General features: G+C 42.7%; 1 protein-coding gene across 3 annotated transcripts in view; it reads right to left on the bottom strand.

The window, feature by feature from the left end:
- Positions 1–24,202, bottom strand: part of ptprub (protein tyrosine phosphatase receptor type Ub) — a 141,728-nt gene that overhangs the window by 23,310 nt on the left and 94,216 nt on the right. For 2 of the 3 annotated variants that reach the window (XM_070912479.1, XM_070912477.1), the window contains exons 8-17: positions 18,455–18,772; positions 16,751–16,860; positions 14,677–14,878; positions 13,002–13,104; positions 12,643–12,916; positions 7,362–7,398; positions 4,053–4,191; positions 3,037–3,060; positions 2,583–2,737; positions 1,693–1,880 (exon numbers count right to left, since the gene is read on the bottom strand). In XM_070912479.1, the coding sequence (XP_070768580.1) occupies positions 1,693–1,880; positions 2,583–2,737; positions 3,037–3,060; positions 4,053–4,191; positions 7,362–7,398; positions 12,643–12,916; positions 13,002–13,104; positions 14,677–14,878; positions 16,751–16,860; positions 18,455–18,772 (1,550 nt within the window). The remainder of the gene's footprint in view (positions 1–1,692; positions 1,881–2,582; positions 2,738–3,036; positions 3,061–4,052; positions 4,192–7,361; positions 7,399–12,642; positions 12,917–13,001; positions 13,105–14,676; positions 14,879–16,750; positions 16,861–18,454; positions 18,773–24,202) is intronic. The other variant, XM_070912478.1, reaches the window with a different exon arrangement.

Raw genomic sequence — 24,202 nt, 5'->3', positions numbered from 1 at the left:
CTTTGTTTGTATAATTTCCCCCCGGGGATCAATAAAGTATTTCTGATTCTGATTCTGACTATATTCTTTTTTTTGTGTCTACACTGCAAATCGTTTTTTGTGATAGTGATTATGTGATATGTCAGTTATCTATGACAAGTTTAAAGGTGGTCCACTTTTATGCAGGATAACAGAATCTGCACTGTTTCTTGTATGTGGGGCTTGACATCAGTCTTTTCCACCATGGGCACCTCTCACTGTTGTACCTTTCTCTACCGAGTACAGCTGAGACACTTAGAGAATCTTCAAGCACGGCCTGTAGTGCAGTAGGTTTGTCTATAAGGTTTAGAAGGTCCTCAAAATAGTCCTCCTGCCTCCTAACAATGTTGCCAATTACAGTCAAACACTTGCTGAGGAAAGCCTGTGTACTGACCTGCCCTCCTCCCTGGGGCACCGAGCAGTGTTGCTTTATCAAGAACAATGCTTTCATATATATAAAGTACTAAACCAACAGCCTTTTTAACTTGCCAGTTTTGTCTAATGTGTTAGGAGTGCCCAGGTTAACCAGGCAAGGAAGTGTAGCCATTGTACCAGACTATATGGTGAGGAGGGAGCTAACCCACAAAGCACAGCTTTGTCTTTTGTCTTTGCTACAACCTCCCCTATGGCAACAAGCTCTGAGCAGAAAATGAAAGAATGAGATCATGAATACAAGGGGTTGAAAATAAGTTTTTTTTCCCCACATGGTGGCTGGCCTCAGTAGAGCAAGGAGCTCTTGGCAACTGTTAAGCAAGCTTTACAGGGATACTAGCATACCGAAGATAACTAGGACATGTTCGAAAGGATACCTTCCAACTGCCATGGAAGCAACTACAAAACCCTCCGAAGAAGAAGCTTTCTGCTGTGAACCCAATTAAGCTGCTATATGGTTGGATGGATGGATGGAAGAATGAACTGCAGACTTTTGGTTTAGTAATTAATTTGTGGATTAGATGGGTGAGCTACTGTATGAGTGCCAATGAAGCAGCTATTATTCATATACAATGAAGCTGCAGTTTCAATGAAGACAGTGACCTTGTGTATAATTGGGAAAATAAGGCAGAGCTGCTTTATGTTTAAATCACTAAATTACTTTATTTTGATGACACTTCTAAGGTGCTTCTGCCACAACAGTTTCAGCATGTCACTCGTGTTTCCAATGATACTACACAGAACACTTCAGAAACATTTCTCTTCCCATGGGAACTGAGATGCTATAACATCACTGACAACTTCGGCACAGAAACAAATAAGTCAATAACTTACATAAACATGAAGGTAACTAGACCACTTTCTAATTTTCAGCATGAAAAGTAAAGTTGAAAACTCCTCCAACTGTGACATTGGATTATGTATATCACTGCAGTTTGAGTGTTCTTGCCTCTAGTTGTCTCACTCGTAGTATGTTACAGTAGGAGTGAATGGTCCAATTATAATCATGCTGTGGTTAGTCATTTAAGAATACAATCACAGTGTAAAAGCAGACTTTTTTACATAACACTGTTCTTTAGAATAATGCAACTCTAAAATCTCTCTTTCATAATTGTCCACAGTACTTGACACTGGTGCCCGAGCAGCAATACTGTATTTCATGTCAGAGTGAAAGAGTATTAGCTGTCTATGTTGTCCTATGTTGTCAGAGTGTAAAAGAGGAGTGTAACAGCGCCCTCTAACCTCATATTCCTGTTTAAAGCCGTAGCCCTCGGCAGTTTTCATCTGGTTGATGTGCTGGAGAAGGTCAGCCACTCGGACGGCAGGGTGGAGCTGCCCTGTGTGGTAGGGGGAGCCTTTACGTCCACACTGGTGCCTCGGGGAGCCTCCCAGAAGGCTGCTGGCCTCGTTCACTGAACTACGAGCGTCACCTGCACCAGACACATTTGCAATTCATGAAATATTCATGTACAAGACAGGTTATGATATGAAACATTAAACAAGTTTTGTAACACTTGCGCATTTAGTTTGGGATGACAAACACTGGTGTTTCTTTTCAAAATATGTTCACATCACATAACAGCACTCTGCATGTTGATACTGACACATACAGTACAGTGTATGTTACAGGCGCGTCACTTTGATAAGGTTTGCTTGGGCAAAGATGTCTTCATAATAGATCTTATGTAGATGTGACAGCAGCTCTGTCTCAGATGACGTGTGAAGCAGACAAAGATCTGTACCAACTTTAGAGTAAACATATCTGTCTTTCCCTCTCTGTGAGACTGACAATATTAAAGGAGATCAAGATGAAATGTACTGACAAGAATCACAAATCATTTCATTCAAATATGTTACTTCACCCTTTTACTGCGATCTTGTGAGATTCTTTGTGTATCAGCTGCAGGCAGCGAGTCGCTGAGGGTAAGTTGTACCAAAGACTATTTTTCACACAGGATGATAACTATCTTTCAGAATGACTCAGACATTTATGGAGTGAATGAGTGACGGTCAACAAGATTATAGAGTGAGGGATGATGTGTCAAGTTTGAAATAGCCCTGTGTTTTCGTGGGAATCTGTTGTGTTTGTGTACACTGTACTGTATGTGTTAGTCTTGGTGCATTTGTCTTACTGCGTGTGCCGCAGGTGTGTGCATCCATGAAGGAAAGGGCCATTCTTTCATCCTCCTGTAGGGTGCTCTGGTCTGTGAAACTGCGCTCCATGGAGCCCATATGGCTCTTCTCCTGCCGGTAGGTAATGGGTGTCTTATTCATGTTCACTGGTTTCCTATTAATGGATAAAGAAGAAGAAGGAGGGGGAATTGCAATACAGGAGTGATTGTAATAGACAGAAACAGAGAGAGGGAGAAAAAGACAATGTTATGTTTAGTAAGGAATAATATGGAGGTAAACTTTGAGAGAAACAAAGAGAAAAAAGGTGATAAAGTATAGAAATAGTGAGAAAAGAGGAGTGTACACAGACCAACTGCTTTATTGCTTTCCCTCTTATAATTGACAGCCAGAGCACAAGCATGTATATGATGGATCACAACACGATGGAAAAAGCAAAGAGGTGGAGTCACTTACGGATAGTAAGAGTAGTAGTCCCTTCTGGCAAGAGTGCAGGAGAAGGAGAACAAAAATCAAGAGAAAGAAGAGATGTAAGATGAAAGCAATGTCAGCTGAGGGCAGAATGCATTGATCACAGTGAAAATGAGAACCTTCGTCTCACAAGCTCGGCCGTGCAGGCGGCCATATGACACATGCGAACGTACCAAGCAGGTGCTGACAGACCAAACCACAGTGAGGACAGAAAAATGTGCGTTTCCTTCTATCGAATATGTCTCAGTGTTACACTTCAAGGACTAGACCACGTGGCTTTCTGTCACAGCAAATTTAGCAATCAATTCTCTAAGAGCGAACTTCATGGTGGCTTAGCAGAGGAACCCCGGCTAATGTGCAGAGTAGTGGTGACTTTCAAAATCAACATGATTCAATATTAGCCTGGACGCTGTGTCAGCCATTTAATAATGATTGCTGGAGCCCTGAGTAACTTCCCATTTGGCACGGCAGGTTCTTTAGATTTCCATGAATCTTATTTAGGTAAGGCAGGTTAAGCCTTATTTGAGAGTTAAACTCAGGCTGGCCTACAGCTGCTGCTAAATAAATGCAGAGCCAGAGGTGTAGATGATCTACAGAAGACCTGTGGGATCATTGGCTGATAATCTCTAAAAGCACACCTTTTCCTTCCCAATTACCATCTCATTTAAGGGTCAGGCCTCTGCTTGGTGTGCGTAATTAAGTGGCTAATTGAATTGCATCCGCCTCTAATTAAATACTTCACACTCAGATAGGCTCCGCAGATGAGAGTTGTTTGGTCCCTCTGGTGCACCATAAGGGAATGAAAACAATGCAGCTCTGGCTGTTGGTCCAGCATCTTCCCTCAACAAGCATGACCTTTTAGAAAGTTCAGTAAGTATAAAAACTGTTTACTGAACTGTTCTAAAACAAAAACGTAAAGGGAAAAAACTGTGTGGGAGATATGGTGTGATTGTGCATAATGAGGCATGTTTTGTACTCAACACTTATCAGCAGACGTTTACCCTTTCTTAATGATGATGATGACAGCGCCCAGCAGAAGTATGAGGACTACTAGACCTCCAGCACACACTCCGAGTATCAGACCCATCTCCTCCGAGTGTTGGGACACCTCCAGAGCCTTGCGGTGGTCTTTGCAGGCCGCTAGAAGCAGAAACACAGATGGACATTAAAAAGGCACAATGCCAATACAGAACATAAAGGAATGAGGTTAAAGGTGCAGAAGAAATGATTCATAGGAATGTTTCAAGCAAAGAGTGTGAAAATCCTAATATAGAGATGGGAACATTGAAAATTCACAGCTTTGAAGAGCTCCAAAGTGGTATTTTCAAGAGGTATTTGCAAATAGCTGGCAAAAATTAAAGAGACTCGCGAATAAAGAAGTGATGCCTAAAGCAAAGCAGACAGCAATTATCCATTTTGTCAAACATAACAAACCTGCAGCCCTCGGAGATACTTAATGACAACTCTTGCTGTGACAAACAAAATGATTGGCTTGCCCGCAGAATAAAAGTTTAGTTATCTGAGAAAGAATTAGACTGATGCATACAGAATTGGAATGGAGATGGGAAAATAAACAGTTTGCTATAAATTGGCGTAGAAGAAGAAACAGTTTTCACGAGAGTTGCGGATATGCCACCATAAGACAGGACACGCATTTGCTAAGACCCATTAGTCGGGTACAAAAAAGGCTTGCAGCACATTGTTCTTCTATCTATTATTAAAGTCGTACAGTGAAACTAAACTGACAACATGTGATATTGCAGTTGTACATTTTTATTGTACATGCACTAAACCTTTGAGGTGCATTTCTATTTAATATTGAATTAAATATAATATATTTCTGAGTCACAAGTCATCCACACAGCCCTACAGTATAATCTCAAGGTGCCCCGGTCTCTGCGAGCTACTGGAAAGGTCGGTATCATAATAGCAGGTTATTCATTTCTCTGGCATTAAGCTTCATACTTATGTAAATGCTGCTGAGCAGTGGGCCTTTCTTTGTCTTGTTCGAGGGGCCCACTGATCTAGTTTTTCTTGTGCGTATCAGCCGGTACCTCCAGGCCTTGACAGCCCTGAAACTAGCCCTTCTGAGCCTATTGGAACAGCACAACCTATCTGGAGAGCAGCAGAAAGTCAGAGCAGGCCTGGGGATAGAGCTCTATCTTGCAGCCTGCTGGGGAAGAATCAGATCTGGGGCAAATGAAAACAGAGCCATGTTTCAGCCCAACTATCTGCAGCCGCTGGCACACTATGGGTGCTTTAGAACCCTCATCCCAAATGAAGATGATTTTTTAATCAATGATGGTGGTGTTTAGCATATCTGAACGGAGAAAATTAGTCATTGGCTTGACATCATAAAGGAGCTGTTCCTCCTAAAACTGCTCAGGACATGGCTTTTTGAATCTACGTAACATGTTGTTCCAAAAATGTGACATTTGTGTGTGAGCTGTTGAGCGTATAGACACCACAACATCTGACTTTACTTTGCTGTAGCGGTAGGAGAGGGTATAGTCAGACTGAATGGAAAAAAGTGCTTTCTATTCACGCACAGGGACACACTATGATCCAAACATGCCTTTGTGTCTGTGAGCTACTGTAATGAAAATAACAAAGATTTCAGCCCGTCTCAGGGTGCTCCATCCTCAGCCACAAACTCAGCACTATTTTTATTTTATTTTATGTTGTCACTTTAATGAAAGTTACATGTAGGCGTGAAATCCAAGTGGTACTTTATATTGGCTAAAAATGTAGATGAGGAGGTGAAAAATCAATTCCAGTTTTCTGACATTTTGGGCATATAAGGCGGTTTTGCCACATTTAGGCTCCAAATTTCTATTAAGCCAAACACGAGCATGAAATAGATTTCCACATGAATCCATGCACCTGCCAGCTGCCCGGTGGTGGAAATTGGCACTTAGAGGAGAAATGGAAGTCTATTGTTGTGTTGAGCCTGCCAGAGGATCCTTAATTAAACTGTCACCTGGAAGTTGAAATGTAATCTCCAGCTTTGTTATCCAAGCCAGAATCATTTGCCTCCACTTTGCTTGTGATGGGCTGCTTGATAATAACGGCTTAGGACCCGATGATGCAGAGGCTATGTTAATGGTAGAGGGATCACGGAGATCACAAACAGTGACAAAAAAAACCTCTCTGACCTGTTGCACCTTGAAATTGGAAATCACCCCGGGAATTTTTTTTCCTATCAATTTGCCTTTCAGGGTTATTTTCAGTTCCATCATCCTTCATGTGGATGATGTAATGCTGGCAATGTTTTTCAAACATTATTTTCAATTGTGTATTTTTCTCTCCTCTTTCTTTTGTCTTATCTCCCCTTCTCTTCACTATTTTTATGACATTTCTGCTTATTTCCTTATCAAAATTATAGGATTTTGACTTTTAAGAGCTCCATTGTGCATTTCTTTCTGTCTTTCTTTGCTTAGTGTCAAAGAAAAGAGGAAGCTCAGCGTACAAAGCCCATTGCTGTGAGAAGGCATAATTAATCAATGCCCAACCGGGTGTCTTTGTGGAGCAGATGGAGTGAGACACTCAGCTGAAATGGCTGGCCTTGCCTTTTGGCTTTATGCTTGAGGAGAGCCTCATCTCTTTCGTTTTTCACTCACAAAAAGAGGCCTTCACCAAAAGAAGACACCCCGCCAAGACAATTTACTTGCAAGGCTCTGCTTACTGTTGCGGTGCTATGATAACTATAAATACATGACTTTTATTCACCATGATCTGACAGTGTACTATGGCAGAGGGGCTCTCCTGCCATCAGGACTTAGAGTCAATTTCCCCTGCCCTTTTCGTGTCCCTTTGAATATAAAAGCTGAAGTATAGAAGGGGGGGGCTTTCTCAGACGATAGGCAAAGGTAGTTCCATCTGGAAGTTTTGATCTGGAGGACCCTTCTGGACCGCGCTGAGGTCACAGCCCTCAGATGTAGCCGTCTAGTGGGCTGCTGATGAGAACAAAGAGACTGCCTTTGATATAGTGTGTCCCAGCGTCTGCCCCCAAACAAACAGGATGAAAGCCTGACCTCTAATCCCTCCCTGCTTGTTGCCCTTTTCTCAGAGGCCCACTGCGAAACAACCGGGACCGTCAGAGAAAATTTGTCCAGATCCCCACCTTTGTACTTGAGAGAGAGGTGAATGCTGCTGCAATATAGACTAAACTAAACAATACTGTTAAAATCACATTTTTAATTTCTTATCTAAGAAGAATGGGAGAGTTTGCAAAGCACTCAGAGACAGTGCTGGAAAATGTATTCAAGGTCACAGTGTCTGTAGGAGGAGAAATATTCATGTTGAATTACCTTTGCGAGCGATGCGGATGCAGTTTATTCTGGATTCCTGAAAGAGAAAGAAAACACAGAAGTCAGAGAGGGGGGTGGGGGAGTTTGCATTTTGCATTAAAGAGATGTGATAAAAGAAAAGAGGATGACGGGAAATACTGAGCTGAGACACACACATGTATCACATTGAAAATATGACCACAGCAGATGAAAACGCATCCTGAATGAACATGAGAACATGATGATTACTCCGCTGACACGCGTGAAGTGACTCTGGACCACATCTGCAACCACAGTGCTGTCTCTGTTCAAATTACTAAACATGAGTGGGTTGCACTACTCTCCACTAAAAAAGAGCATAATTTACTGTATGATAGAGACAGATAAACCACAGGAAAAATGACACAGACTAAAAGGGCAAATTACCTGTGAGTTGAGAGTCCTATTGACGACAAAAGACTACAAAATATCTCCAATCTGAGAGCTGTGGTGAGGAGATTTTTGCTGAAGGAGCAAAGATGAGAGTTGAAAGGGAGTGAGCGTAATTAAGAGGAGGGTTTCAGACCAGTGCACTACTATGAAAAGGAATTAATTTTATTCAAATTTCAGCTGATGACATCTTGGTGCTATGAAAAGGACCTTTGTCAAACAGCACTAATGAGATCCAAGACTGTAATCCAATTCCATCCTGCCACCTCTTGGAGGAGATGCATTATCAAATTAAGATTTACAGATGCTAATTCAGGCATTATGGGACAATTATGCAAATGTGCACATTCAGAAATGAGCAAAAAAGCGCTTTCCTCAAACTCCAGTTAAATTGCTTTTTTTTTTAAATTGAAAACCCATTTCAAGCTGACAGACACTTTAACAAGCTCTTAACCTGACGGTCCGATCTGAAAATACAGACCCAAACTGTAGACAAACATGTTGACAGACTGTCATTGTATTTCCACAAACCAACTGCACAGATTCAGATAATGACAGAACGTATATTTACCTCTTGCAAATGGCATTGAACACTTTCAGTCCTACTTCTATTTATCAGCCTCTCAAAGTCTCTCATTATCTTCAAATATGATTGCAAATGTTCTTTTTCAGAGTAACCAGGGCGATTTGAAAATGAAGATATATTTGTTGTGAATAGTTGCATTCGAGATTTATGACAGATAATTCATGTATATACATAGAATTTAGGTTGGTGTTGTGCAATATGACAGCTCATTACACAACAGTAACACAGCTAATTTTGTCGTGAAACTGACATCAGCAATGAGCTTTTAACAGCATCATAACCAATAAATAAAACAGGCAAGAGTTGATAGAGTAAACCAGGAATTACTAATTCTTTAATTATCAGGTCGTTCCTGATTAGTTCCTCACTTGTTCCTTAGTAACTACTCACGATTTTGTGCACCGTATAAGTGTTACCATGTTGGGATTCACCACAGTACAGACTAAGAGTCTACAGCCACGCTAGCGTCTGCATGCTAACGTGCTCACTATGACATTGCTAACACGCTTATGCTGAGCAGGTATAATGTATGCCATGTTCACCATCCTATTTTAGCGTGTTAGCATGCTAACATTGGATAATTAGCACTAACTACAGGCTAATGGGAAAGTTGGACATTTTGGTCATAAACCAAAGTAGTAAGAAAAATGACGAAAAACGAGATGATGAAAATTTTGACCTGATGGTGGTGGTAGCAGAAAAAGTCAGGGGATCAACAAAGTCATTAATATCCATTCTCTGGGGACCATGAATGTCTGTGGAAGGTTTTATAGAAATATATCCAGTAGTTGTTGAGACATCTCAGTCTGTAAGTGCTGGCTAAAAGTAGTATTGCTATTTGCATGACATTATTGACATTATTACATATTTGCATTGGTGTTCTACAGTATAACAGAATTAATCTCAATGGCTACTGATTATCTAATCGTTTTAATCAATAATCATTGATCAAATTGTTTAAAAGTGCATCACTGGTTCATTTCTACTCTGTGTGTCTCTAGAAACGCTGACTGGTGACTTAAAGCTTTCGAGGGACTCAATTATAGCAGATAGTTTCCATCAAAAAAAGCTGATTCATCTGAATTTGCCTCCTTTATGGAGATTTGAAATCTTACATTCAATAATTACAAGCTTTGGCAAATTAAGACAGAGTCCATTTACATCTATTTACCATAGATGATAAAAGAAAAAACAAAAACAGGCTGTTGTGATGGATAGAAGCACATGTGAATCATTGTGTGCCGGCTCAGCAGAAGAGTTAATTGGCGAGCTCCAGATTGCGGGACACACATCACACGTCTGGCCAGTCATGCCAGAGGGGCCGGTGGTTCCTGGCAGCTCTGAATACAAAGCGTAAATGCCAACACGCGACGCGGGGCTCTGTGGCACGCACTCACGGTTTTACAGTGTGTGTGTGTGTGTGTGTGTGTGTGTGTGTGCGTGTGAAGTTGGGAGATGTAAGAGTAGGTGTTATAAATGACTGCTGTGGCCTGCAAAGATACAGTCTGTATCCACTGTCTTTCAAGTACCTCGTTAGATGAATCAATCAAAACAATTAGAGAGGCTTGACAGCCACTCTGCAGATAATTAGCATGGGTAAATGCCAAATATTATGGGTCCCATAAACTGTTCAAACTATTCCCATTGCTGCCACTGTTGTACAGGATTAGGTGCAATGTTGCCGCTACACAAAGATATTCAAGACAAACACAAACAGACCACACAGACTTAATGCACCGTACAATTAAATGATAAACTAAGTAAGCTGACAATTCAGTTTATATTTCAATAAGGTGTTCAGGGTGCAACTACTTTACATGATTGCCAAACATGACAACTTTATCACCACTTCCATATGCAGAAACCCTTATCAACAATTGTTTTATCCACGTAAATATGTGACTGTTTTCTGATGTTTGATTCTTAGGAGAGAACTGCTTTCAATGCCAGCTACCCTTTTAGTTCAAAAGCAGGTGCAGTTTTTTTCTTCTTCCAAAACGAGTGGGAACGAGGTAATTATGCTTCCCTCTTCTGTATACAATTCAAAAACTACTACAAAAATATCCCACAGTACATGCATATGCAGAATGCATTCATGCTTCCACACAAAATCTAATTTAGAATGCTAAAATTCTCTATTCTGGCCCACATTTTTGTGACAGAGTGAGCGCAGAGCTTAAATGTAAAAGGCCTGAAATGCATAATTGTACATGGAGGATAAGCAGAAAGACAAAATACAAAAGGAAAATACAAAATGGCACAAACACATTTAGCAAATGCCGAACCTTTCCAGTCCACACAGGCTGCACGAGCCAGACCTTAACATCTGCTTTGTGGTTTTAATAGACCTTCTCATTAACACTTGGATGTGACTGCTGTCAAAAGACCGCGTGAAGTGAAAAATCTAAAACTCTAATGTTAATAATATCATTAACAGGCAAAATAGGGCATCAGTGTCATACTGTATTATTGTTGGTCTGTTTGTGAAATGTGTTATGCTCTTTCATTTCATCTTACTTTATGCAATTAGCACTTTTTCTGCTACATCAAGTGTGTCAGTTCATGTTGTCATAGCCCTGCTGTGACATGTCTTCTCTGGCCTGCTGTTGACTGGTTATATGCCCAGAAACTAGCATCCCTTCAACTGTGCTGAACTCATTGAATTGAGTTTTTTTCACTGATATCCAGAGTAAATTAAAAAACCTTGAGAAGAAACATCACACCCACAACAAAGACCTTGCTTTGACAAAGGTCTGATGTTTGAAACACTGACAGTAGAATAAAACGGAGTCTGTAATTATGTGTTTGCAGGAGTAAGTTTCGTCTTTTTTTTATTGAAACTCTTTGTGCAGCCATGATAATTGAGTTCCTGCCCTCACAGCACATGGCTGGTCCTTCAAGAGGAATTGTTCGAGTCCTGCAGCACCAACACAGGACTGATGCCCAGATTTCGACTGTGACTGCTACTGTATTTCCAGGGGAACGGGGCTATGTTTGAAAGACTGGGGACAGTGCTGGCTGTGTGATTTGGCACTCCACTCCACTCATTGTAGGTCATGGGTACTGGCCCCCTGCCAGGCAAAACAAAACCTAATCCCATCCGCCGGTAAAGCCAGGCCTCCCATATCTAATCCCATGCTTAGTAGCCTAGTTGTGTGAAGTGCTCACACTGCAGTCCCCCCGTGTATTTCTCCACTGGGTTGGAAAAAGATGCTACTGGTGGGGATGAGCCTCCCAGCTCTGTTCATGGAACTTTATAATACACACACGCCCAATGCAACAAAAAGTGACGTGATCACAAAGTAACCACTGACAGGACTCAAAAAGTCAAACAGACCAGTAGCCCAGCTTGCATGCATTTATTCCCAGTCGATGATCACAGAAGGCTGCGTTACCTACGGCAACATTTCTCGAATATTAAAGCAGCAGCTTTCCACTGCTGATCATCTGCACCTGTGCCCAATTATCCTTAAGTAATTGCCTCACCCAGGTAGCAGCTCTTCCTGTAATGGAATTTGGAAAGGTAATGTGGCGTCCTCTGGGTATGACTAGAGACTGGAGGGCTTCATGTGCTCAAGAACAGCAAAATGGTTGGAAACACGACAGCGTGAAATAAGGTACTGCTTCTCAAATAACAACGTCTACAACCAAAATTCACAAGGGTTTTGTTATGTGGACACAAATACAGATGTGTAAAAGCTTAAGGCCTGGTTTTGTGTTACTTTGGTCTACACTCACTGGCTTTTTTCAAAGAACCTCAACTGATTAGGTGCATAAAGAAAAAGAGGAGTAGATAAGGACAATAATGAAATAATGAAAGGACCATTGAGTGAGGGACATGACGTAACAGGACAAAAACGAAAGGAAAAGGACAGAACAGGAAAAGCAAATGAAATGAAGTGAAGTATGTTGTTGACTCGTTGAAATTCCAGCTAATCACAGCTTTGCTAGCGGTAGGTAATGCATACAAGTAATTCCCTGTTTCAGACATGCTTTGTTTGCAAAGAATCAAAGTGGTTGGATATAAACATGCATAATTTCCAAGTAGCTACACTGCCAGCTCAATATGTTTTCATCCAACAACCCCTTTCACAGCACAAATAGTCTTTCAAGGGTTGTGAGCCCAGACAATGCCAACTGTCCTACAGCGTCAACCATAGCATTAGTAAATACTCATTAACACCGCTCATCACTGGCACAGAATTATTGAACACTGATGTCTACAGCTAGCCGATGAAGTGTTGCCAGATCTGCTGCACCACCATTGGGAGTTTAGCGATCACTCACCCCTCTGAAGTTGCTCATAGCCTGGAAGTAGACAAGGTAGCTTTTGCGTGGGTCCAAAGGGCTGTTCCAGTAGCCGTTGTAAGTGTGATTGTCGCCCACAGTGAAGGGACTGGCCTCTGGGAGGCTGCTGGGCGGCAGCTCAGCTGTGTAGTAGTGTGGTGTGCCTCGGGCCTGCGCCTCACCGTGGGACATGGGCAGCGGGAAACACTCCTGAAGCCCAAGCTCCCTCTTCACTTTCTTCCCCATCTCCTCTTCAACCACCACCTGGTATGTACTGGACACAGGGTGCATGTGCATCTTTAATAAGCCATGTTTGGTATAAAAAGATGTAATATGTACATTTGAGATGATTTCCTCACCTGACAGGTGCCCCTCTGCCTTGGGCGGGGCGCAGTAGGACAGTAATTGTGCTCTCTGTCTCGCTCAGTGGGGACGGCATGTCTCCATAATCAAACGTGGGAGCTGAGGACACACAGAAACACGCTTACATGTCAAAAATAATGAAGCCACATGCACACACACACATATTGCCTTACAGTGTTCATCTAGGCCACATTAATGAAGTTTAAACACAGTCTTTGCTTCTTTCTCCCTCCACATAAACATGTTCAGCCCCTCAATGACTTGTGAAACTAACAGACCTTTTAGAGCCATCCCCTTCTCCGCATAAATGGCTAACAGTGCTAATATACCCAGTACCCATATCCTCATATTCAGTACACTATTTGAATTTCCCTTCTTGTTGTCAATTAAAAGTCATGGGACTGAGGCTAAATTGAATGGGTTTCTAATTTGAAAGGATTTGGCTAAAGTCGTGCTCCTCCCCGGAGATGTGCCGGCATATTCCTCTTTAATATCAGTTGTCAATTAGTGAGGGGAAGAAGAGCAAACTATTCATGAGGAATCAATGATTATCATATTAAAAAGCAGTTTGTTAATACTGCCGCAGAAAAGAGCTGCCATCATTACGGGAAACTGCTTGTGCATTTGTTGACATTAAAGGTCTGTTGCGGTTTGTAGAACTAAAAGGGGGTTTGACGCCTGCTGCCAGATAGAGTCTGTTTGAAGGATGATTGTGTGTCAGCCACGGCAGTGCGCTGACTGAATGTATGTGCGCGTGTGTCCGTGTGCCTGCGAATGATGGAATGTGTGTAGTTGGATACTCTGCGGTGGGTATTGCTTGAAGATGCTGACAGTAGTAGCTGTTAAAGGTGTTCAGTGTTTGCTAGCTGTCAGTGCAGATTTGAGAGACGCTCAGTGTAAGTGAATGTTCTGCACCGTGGGCCAGTGGAGGAGGTTGAGGATGATCTGCAAAGACTTTTGGACTCTATCTGCGGTCTGGCTTTGTGCCAACGCTCTGTCTCACACATAGTCAGTAAGCAGTGATTGTGCACTAAATCTATAATTAAACAAACCCGGCCTCTCTGTAAAGAGATAGGGGCAGACGGAGTGAGTTAATGTGGGAGCGAGATGGGGTGGGAGTGGCTGTGTTGTGCGTTCCTAAGAGGTGTAATCCCATCCCTTAACAAGCACAAATGCATCATTAAAAGGAAATAGAAACACCAACGCTGGATTTATATGACCAGTAATAAGCGCTGAGACTCTCGGAAGTGACATTCTGGTCCCAAGAATGCACTGCATCTTTCTTTATACATAACACACAGCAGTGTCCCCTCTGTGGTGTTTCTCTGCTTCCTATGAGTTAATTTATGTCTTGAGAACTGTGAGATGACAAGGTGTCACCAGTTTGGAGAGGCGATGGAAAATAGCTCTTACACTCTGGGAGCAGTAGTTTTGCTTCTGCCAGAGAAGAAAGATGCCGAGGTCAAAAGAGAGAAAACCCGGATCCTAATTATAGCACGCAGTGGGTGAAGTCTAGTGTTGTACCTGCATGCTGTATCGTTGTAGGCAGGGATGGCACACAGAGCAGCCTCTACATGGAGAGGCCTGTTTCCATTTCTATTTTACAATTTCACGGCAGCTTTCACACTACCTCACAAGCACGGATACTCAGTATGTCAGAGGTGGTATTACCTGAGATGTTGGTGGTGATTTCAGTGAGGGCGGTCTGGCCAAAGCCCTTGGCTGTGCGGGCTCGAACAGAGATTAGGTAAGTTGTCCCAGGGTGGAGGTTGGAGAACATGTGGTAGGTCTCATTCTTCAGCTTGGACACCGTTCGTCTAGGTCCTGGGACGTTGATGCCGGGATCAGACGACTCGATACTCTGGTAACTGATCTGTTGTCGGGTGAGGAAAAAAAACAAGATGGTCTCAGAGTAATATCATAAAAATCAGAGTTACCTTAACGCTGATTTTATGCTTCGTTATTGCAGCTGCTATGAAATGTTCAAGTGATTCATTTTGGAGTTTCATACTGATCAGTGCAGGTCATTAACTCGGCGCACAAATGGCTCTGTCATAACTAGTAATTCTAAAGTTTGATTGATATGATTCAATTCACTCAGAAATTAATTTGCTTCTCTAAATCAATGTGCTAATTGCTCATGTGGGTTTATCGTTTTAGATGAATAGGACTTGATTGGCATTGGCACCATAAAGTCAAAGTCATGCAAGTAACCTGGAGTTTTTTTGGAGAAGTATTGTGAGTGGTTTTTGACTAAGTAATACATTATAAAGGCCACGGACACCACACATTAAAAAGTTCATTCAAGTGTTTAAATCAATAGAGCTAAGTGTTTATGAGTTTAATGAACTCTTATTATCTCTTGTTAACACTCACAAATTGCTGTACATGAGTGTCCTTTAAAAGTGAAATCTTTTCTAAAGTTTTTCCTCAAGAGGTGGTTTGCCTTGCCAGTGCGGTTCTCTCAGGAGAATTTCCACTTATACTCTTTGAAACAGCGAAGAGCCAAATGAGATGATCTTACCGCAATCAGACAAGGGTAAGCGTTTTAGGATACACGTTAGAGTTGGAAGAGATCCACTTTATTGAAGCAATGGACACACACTCACTATATATATATATATATATACACACACACACACACACACACACACGCACGCATACACCACACACACTGAAGACTCCACACAAGCCAAGCCAAAGGCTTTGCTGATTATTATAGGAAGAGCTTAATGCCTGCCCATGCTCCTTAGTGTGGAGATAGAATTATGAGTTATCTAGCAACTAAACACAGACAGACCTCTGTGTTTCCTCTACAAAGGCAGACATAAAAGACTCCCGACAGTGCACAGAGCGGCGAGGAGGGCTTGCAGGACAGCATGGCGGTCGATGGGCTCAGGGAGAGTGGTCAATGGTTTAATCTGAGAGAAATGAAGAGGATTTCTACAGCTCTGTATAAAGCTTTCTCCGTCAGCCGAGAGAGATCAACACACTACAGAGTAAAAAATCCTGTGCAGTTTCCACTTTATATGTCAAACCCCAAATCCTATTTAATAATATCCTTGAGGCGACATTGCAAGAGGCCAAGGAAAGAGGGCTTGAGGATAGGTAGGCAGGCCTGCTGATGGCTTACTACAGTGTACAGTAAATCCAAAATCATTGTCCTGCTAAACATGAGGCCTACAGCACAAAAGATGCACAAGAGTTATCTATTAATGACACGGTCCAAACTCCAAAGTGTAACTGGGCGAGCTGGCTGTTTGAGAATTAAAATTAGGGCTACAGTTAAAAGATGGTCACAAACAACACACTGTACCTACAGCTACTGAAAACCCCAAATACTCTAGTTGACTAAACCATCTAATCCACAAGGTCCATTTAGTGGCTGTTCTGGAACTCTCTGTCACATCACACACCTTCCTCAGCAGATGGAGTTCGCCCAGTAGTTATGGAATGGCTTAAAAGTTGAGAGTCATTTTTGTTTTAATTGAAAAACAGAAATTCGAACTACGACAATTGAGTGTTCGCTAAACCCCTCCCCTATACAGTGATTGTCCAATCATAGCAACAGTAACTACGCTTGACAGGCCTTGTTACTGCCCGATCCGTACTGCGCATGTGCAACTCTCAACAAAGATGAGAAGAACGCGAGATGGCTTCAGATCAACAGCTCCCTGGAAAAAGTGAAGAAAAAGTGTTTCATTCAGAATGTTACTGATTAAGACTTTTGTCTCTCTGGGCTCACCTCATATTGGGTAATAAGGCCGTTGGGCTCCACAGGCTCCTCCCACTTCAGGAAGATCATGTCATCCAGCGGGGTGAAGGTGAGCGACTCTGGTGCTATGCCGCCGGGAACTACGAGAAATTGTCAGAACAAACATTTGTCGGGGAAATTGAAGTGCTAATCCCACAGTGAGCCTCTCCTGTCAATATCACAGAAGTGAATGTCACAGTGGCTCAGAACAATGCACCACATGAGACACTCAGACAGGCTGAGAGCAGCAGGCAGAGAACATCAGATAAGGACACAGTTAATTTATGAACTGCATCAATTATGTAACCACAACACAGACAAGAGAAAAAGAAAATATAAGGAGGATATGATAATTTCATATCAATCTTGAGTCCCAAGTTGAAATATATTGATGAATATGTCAGACGCTTGTTTCTGAATGGCAGCGAGAGGACTTTGAATGCCCGAACATTCAACACTTCTTGACTGTGTTAACAGTTTATTTTAGGCCATGCGGTTGCAGTCCCCATAGTCTGTGTGAGCGCTGAACAGAGGAAGACTGTTATGTGAGATTCAGGCCTGAGGCTAAAGCAAGTGCCAAACAGCTGAGTCGACTGTTATTTTTGAATTGAGTTAGTCTGGAGGACAGAGTTGCTTATTAAGGCTTTTGGAAAAAGCGTTTATAATTGACGTGTACTGTATGTATATATGTATATACATATATTTTATCACTTCAGGAAAAAATATCGTTTCTCTTGCTTTCTCACTCTCTCTTTACATCTTTTTTTTCTCTCTTTCTCTATATATATATCTCTTTCTGATAAATCTTGTTTGTTTTGATTTTTTCATGGCAGAATTGATTTCTCCCTCAGCCGTCATGCAGACGATGTGCTACACCACAAAGGAATAATAGGAGATAAGAAATAAGCACAAAATCCTATCTCAGGGTTGCCCGAGTCTCAGATATAATGTTTTCTCTTTTATGTTATTTTCATCTAAAAATGAAAAGGATCTTTTGTAATGCTGATTCAGCCTCAGTCAGATGGTCACCCCCTCTGTATTAATGTGTTAGAGGAAGACAGAGGAGCTGGCAGAGGCATTAGAAGTGTTAATGTTTTGAATAATAAACAAATTCACCACATAAGAGCCAAAATGATACGTACTGATTGATATATGCATTTGTATATTTTAACCTCATGTGGGGCACTCATTTTACAGTATGTTGAAAAATCTCCAAAAACAACCATCACAGCATCAGCTAAATGTGGTTGTGGGAAGTCTCAGGTCTGGAGAGTCTCCTTTCTGACATTTACTATGAGAATAGTTAAACAACTTGAGATATTCTAGCACATTTTAGACATCACGCTCCTTCAAAACAGCTATCTAAAGTAGTCCATGTCCATGTGATCATAAAAAGTAAAATCATTCAAAATCATTTCTATCAATAAGGGTAACATAAACATCTCTCTATATAATGCAATACAGTATAACAGCACCACAAACTACATCCCCCAAACGTTTAATCAACACCTCCAAGATTCATTAGGGCCATTGTATTCGACTGCATTAGGTTTAGCTATGAGTGCTTAATAAACTGGCAACTAAGTGCATATTAATGTTCAGTGGTAATTTCTAAAAACACTTCTCACTTTTTCTGTCCTCTGTTTCCGTACTATCTACTACCCATCTTTTCTGTCACCTCCTCCTGTGACTTACTGTCCTCCTCGGTCTGGAAGGTGACCTCCCTGCCCTCTTTCTTCCCCTCTGGGTTTGCCAGTGACAGACGGACATAGATGCCGTGGTAGGGTGGCAGATCACGCAGCGTGAAGCGTGAGGCGTTGTGTTCCACTGCCAGGCACTCGCGCACGGTGGTGTTGTGGCCTCCGCCGCCTCCCGCCGTGGTGTAGCGGTAGCACAGGGACACTGAGTAGGTGTGGCAGCGTGTCAGGTTGAACGCCAAATTCTCCCACTGCAGGGACAACTGCCTGGACTGGATATCTGTGGCCATGAGCCCCCGCAAGGCACGCATGGGCTCTGGCAGGGAGGAAGAAAGATCGAAGAGGAAGATTGAGTAATAAAGAAAGCAGAGATGTAGTGACAAAAACAAGCAATGTCATGAGAAAAGTCCTGAAGGCACAATACTGAATTATAGAAAATGAAAACACAGGTAACTTTGTTTTATTGTGAAACAGACAGAGCACTCAGAAAATGACACTGATGTCACTGATGTCCCAGGACAACCGTGGCAGTTTTTCACTTGTTCCCCTCCTACATGCCCCACCACAACATGGAGGTCAACATTTTGCTGCCAGCACAACGCACCCACATCCCCCATGGCAGAGCAGGAACTCATGCCAATTGCGCTAATTAATCGGACAGGCTGCGGGTTGCTGTCACACTCCCATCAGTCCCCGCCTCCGTGTCGCACAGCAAATTGACTATCCAGTAGTTATACTTCTCTGCCCTGAGGTTTAATCTGCACACAAAAATGCCAGAGCTATACAAGGGCATTCACTTCCGCTGGTCACTTTTACTGCTGGGTCACCGCGATGGCCTGTCGCATATTTTTAGAAGGCACCAAGTTAATTCTGGTCACTGCCGGGTTAACCCTGACTTTCTCTGACTCGGGCTAAAAGAACAACAGCTCTGTCTTTGATATCCTCCTCAAATGTAATGGCTCGCTGAAAGATACAGAGAGCCTCTATACACAGAGGCACAGACCAGCCAGTGTTCAGGAGGACGTCCGAAACTGAAGAGAGGCTGACTTAAGCCAAGGACATCCTCAGCATCAATGGAGGCATTTATTGGTGGCCATTATTAACACAATCAATGCCTTTTTGTCAAGCAATATGCTACATAATGTATTGTATTGCTATATTCTTTTAATAGGGCATGTTGAGTAATGGGCCAGGGAGGCAGGGAATGACAGCAGAGATATGGGGTACAGGGAGAGATCAGTGGAGTTTGAGGTTACTGGCCAAGGTCTTCATTCCTTCACTGACTCAAACACTCTGTGGGATTCTCATTGCAGCACAGATTAGTGCAGGGAACTTAAATAAGGCGGCTAATGCATCACTGAGCAAGGGCTAATGCACTAAAACAAGAATTATCTAAGAAAATGGGTTTGAAAGGTGTTCAAGGACACACTAACACACGTATCTGCACACATTTGCTGTATGAAATGATTATTTAGCACCGTCTCCTTATCATTCTCTTTTTTTATATCTTTTCCTCTCCCTTCTTCCTTCTCTCTCTCTCTCTCTATCTATTTTACATGCGCACATGTTGAAACACACATAAATGAACATCCTTGCATTATAGCTCTATGCCCGATTTCTTATGCACTTATTGCTGCCTGTGGTAGAACAATTCTTTTAAAGAGAAATTTTATGACACATCCAATTTATACTGAAGGCCTCTGCAGTCACCAGCTTTCTCTTTTAATTTGCTGTCTGGCATCTCATACTAGATGGGAATATGACCAGAGCATTGATCTAAACCTCATCCAGACTAATGTGACGGCAGATAAATGGGTGGGCACGGTAATCTCAAAGTAGTAGACTGCATCCAGCAAGAAATGTTAATGTTCCATTGTTCAGAGTGACTGAGGATTGTCTTAATGGTGCAATTGATAGTCTGCACAGTCTGAGTGCTAAATAAAGAGAGGCATTTAACTGCTGAGTTGATGAAAGTGCCGCCAAAGAGGCCACAGTGTGCTCATTGTGGGTTTTCTCAAAGTGGACATTTGTGCCAGCCCCTTCCCCTTGCCTCGTCTTATTTGTCTGTGTGCCACGGGCACCCATTCTCTGGCACCCTGTGGCGTGAAAACTGCAGCCGCCCCAACATGGCCAAAAGCCCAGAGCACCATGTTGATCCTTTGAGATGGGAAGTTAGAGTGGATGTGACAGGTTCTGGTTTATTATCTCCCCTAAAACTGTGACATGGGACGGTAGCGGGCCAGAGCAGAGCTGCCTTAGATTGCACGCATCCATGGAGGGGATCTGGACTGACTGTGTCAAACGGGGAAAACCAAATTGGGACAGACATGTGCGCCTATAACCGTGTGCAAGCAAAAACACAAGCACACATAAATTCAAAAACACCAAATGTGAACATATAGGGAATTCTGGCTCAGAGTGGAAGGCATGATGAACGACATGCCAAGAAAGGCAAAGCACTTGTGTTCCTTAATGTGCCTAATTTTAGCCAGGCTCCAGCGTTGGCTCCCTCTAACAGACCCAGAGCATCCCGGGCAGGGGCTTTCCAGAAGGTTCAGTGACCCAGCAGCAGGTGGAAGCCCATTAACGTAGTTTGGGGACCACCTGCAGTACAAATGCTCGCCTCTCCTCTGTGATTTACTTGAGGGGCTTCAAGCTGTGCTAATGCACCGTGCTGATAATCACAGCAATGGCTCATCAAGCACACCTGGATGGGCATCAGAGCCAGGCGGAGACCATGTTCACATTCACGGCCATTAGTTTTACAGCACCCGCACGGGGGACAGCTCGGCTGCGCGAGGATGTGCATGTGTACGGAGAAGCCAGCTAGCCAACATGTTTGGGAAGGAGAGAAATATTCAGCTTGACCATGGAAGAGTGAGATTAGTCACGGTGGCAAGACACAGCTTCTGGAGGGGAAATTCACTTCTCTCCTAAACACAGAGAGGGTCCAGATATCCCTTCTGTTCGCTGGATAGTTACCACCTCCCTGAAATCACAACAACAACCCCACCATCTATTTTCCCATGCTTAAACCTAATCAGGCCAACGGCAAATGGGGAAGGGGGGGGGGTCGATCAGGATTCAGTGGTGGAATGTGGGGTCAGTAGGGATAGTGTAGACCAGATGGTTTGGAGGTTGTGTCAGGGGAGCTCTGGGAACCAGGTGGTGATTAGAGTCTCCTGGAGGGTCAAGAAGGTGAGATACACCAAGTGGAGGAGGTTTCCATTGTTGCAGCTTACTGTAAAGTGTGTAACACCTCCACATGCCCAGGTAAGAACTGTGAACACGGATCAAGCCGCGCAGGAGGCAATGTAGATGCAGCTGCACTACAAAAAAATAAATAATAATTGAACCATCAGTCACTCGCAGCTTTGCAGCCACCTAAAGACAAAATACAAGACAGGATGAGCGGCAAAATTAATTTCACCTATACTTCCTCTGTGTTGAACTAGTACTGCATCTAAATGCTCTGTTTAACAACACAGCAGTATTACTTATCCCACACATGGTTGAACAAGCTAATGTCACAGTGGTTGAAATGTAAATACATCATTAAAGGCTGGAGTTTAGTGACTTTCACAAACACTGATACCAGCAACTGTGAAAGCAATTTTCCTGTACGCTGCGAGTCCTCTCTCGCTTCACCTCTCACATTCACCCTCCTCGTTTTTACTGTTTCACTCTCTCACTTTGAAAAACTACCCTCAGTCCCACACACAAACACACACAAACACACACACACACACACACACACACACACACACACACACACACACACACACGCACTCCCACACCGCAGCCTTCCCTCTCTTGCTATCGACTTTTTTACTTTTTTATTGTGAATTTTCGGTGTCTCTTGAGTTGGGGTGGGGTGTGCGGGGATTGGGGAGGGAGGGCTGTGAGCTCACTCATGGTGTCTGATGAATGGGGGGTGTCTCCGGCTGTTGGGAGAGGAGAGTAGCTTTAATATGTCATTGGAGAGGGGGCCAGGGAGGCTCTACTGGAGCAGGGTAGGGAGATATGTGAGGGATGGTGTGTGGCAGGAAGAGACCGTTGGGCATAGAAAAGAGTGATGACCATGGAAGACACAAATCCACAGACTGCCTTTGGGTAACACAAAGCTTTCCATTTCGTGTGCCTGGGAGCGCTGCGCACACATTGCAGATGCAGGCAGAGGTAATGAATGCCTGCATCTCTGTGTGTGCATCTGCATCAACACAAGTGCTCTTTGTGCTATAAATGTGTACATATATTTAAAAGTAAGCATGGGTGTGGCCTGTTGGTGTCCTGTCCTCATCTCCCTGGGTGAACTGTGTCTGCACAGATGTGAGCCGGCAGTACAATAGGTTCAATTAGAAAAAACGGAAGAAAAACCTTCACCTGAATGGCAGAATAAAAAATAATTTTAGAAAAATGTGATATTTATGCATTAAAATCTGCATTTTACTGGAATGTTAGCAGTTACTGTAGTTTAAGGAGAAGTGAGTAGAAAAGGCCGACAAAGAGGAAGCAGAAAGCAAGCTAATACAGCTGAGACAATTAAACGGCGAATAATTAATCAGAAACTATTTTGATATTGTTTCTGTCATTTTTCAAGCAAAAATGCCAAACATCCGCATGTACAAGGTTGTCAGATGTGAGGATTTGTTACCTTTCTTTGCCACATATGAGAGTAAACTGAATATCTTCTGGTTCTCAGCTATTTACATTGGGCTCTAGGCATTTTTCACTTTTTCCCGCCATTTATAATCGATTAACGGAGCACATGATCTGCAGAATAAAGAAAATAATCAGTTGCAGCCCTACAAATGTATCATGAATATGTGAAGTCCTACAGATAGTATGTTGTATGCTGTATGTCCCTCATTGTTTCTTTAGGCATTATCTTAAAGGCATCTGCAGTGTGTATCTGTGTACACTGTGATTGATATGTCTCCACCACTGTCACCTACAAATTCTTGTCCATTTATTGTACTCGCCAAATAAAATTTCTCTCCTCTTCAGTAGATACCAAAGAAGCCTGCTTTAGGCCAGCTACTGTTGTCAGCCAGTTGTTATCTTTTTAAATAACCGTCACACCAATATTGCCATGCTGGCAGCAAGAAAAAGTCTCCCTTTCAGTCCCCTCAGCTGCATAGTTCATAAACGCCAGTGATAGCAAATGTGCCTTTTCTTATGAGATAAGTGTATGCAGTGACTGAGTCAGAACTTTTCTATCAGCTCCACTCTGATTGAATTTTAGCCGATTATCGTGACAGATGCAGTCCCTTAATGTAAGACTCTCTGAAGTTACGGTGTGTGGCTGCTGAGCATCAGTAGTTTGAGTTGTGGATCTTTTACAGAATTAATTCATTAAGTGCAAAGACGCCATATCTATAGGTATTATTTTAACCTAGATTAAATGTACAAGCCTATGTAATTTGGAAAATCACAGAGCAGTGTCCTGGTAAAGGTTCCATTGAAGACGCTGCTGCCACACGTTTGGTTTATACCGAACAGCAAGGTGTTCAACGCACTGTATTCCCTCATCCAGCGCTCTGGGTTACTGCATCACCTAAACAGTGCACACTGTAATTCCCCAAAGCACTACACAATGCATAATGGGTCCTTTCAGAGGATTTTCTCTGCCCAATAAAAGAAAGAAAACACAAAACCCCAAACAGCAAGACTGTTGTGGTCTGTTATCTCTGCAAACGTACTACAAGACTCAGACATAGCCACAAATTCCTGCCATAGAAAAGAT

Source organism: Enoplosus armatus, chromosome 9, assembly GCF_043641665.1.
Source record: "Enoplosus armatus isolate fEnoArm2 chromosome 9, fEnoArm2.hap1, whole genome shotgun sequence".
NCBI lineage: Eukaryota > Metazoa > Chordata > Actinopteri > Centrarchiformes > Enoplosidae > Enoplosus > Enoplosus armatus.
This window is presented reverse-complemented; position numbering and strand designations above follow the sequence as displayed.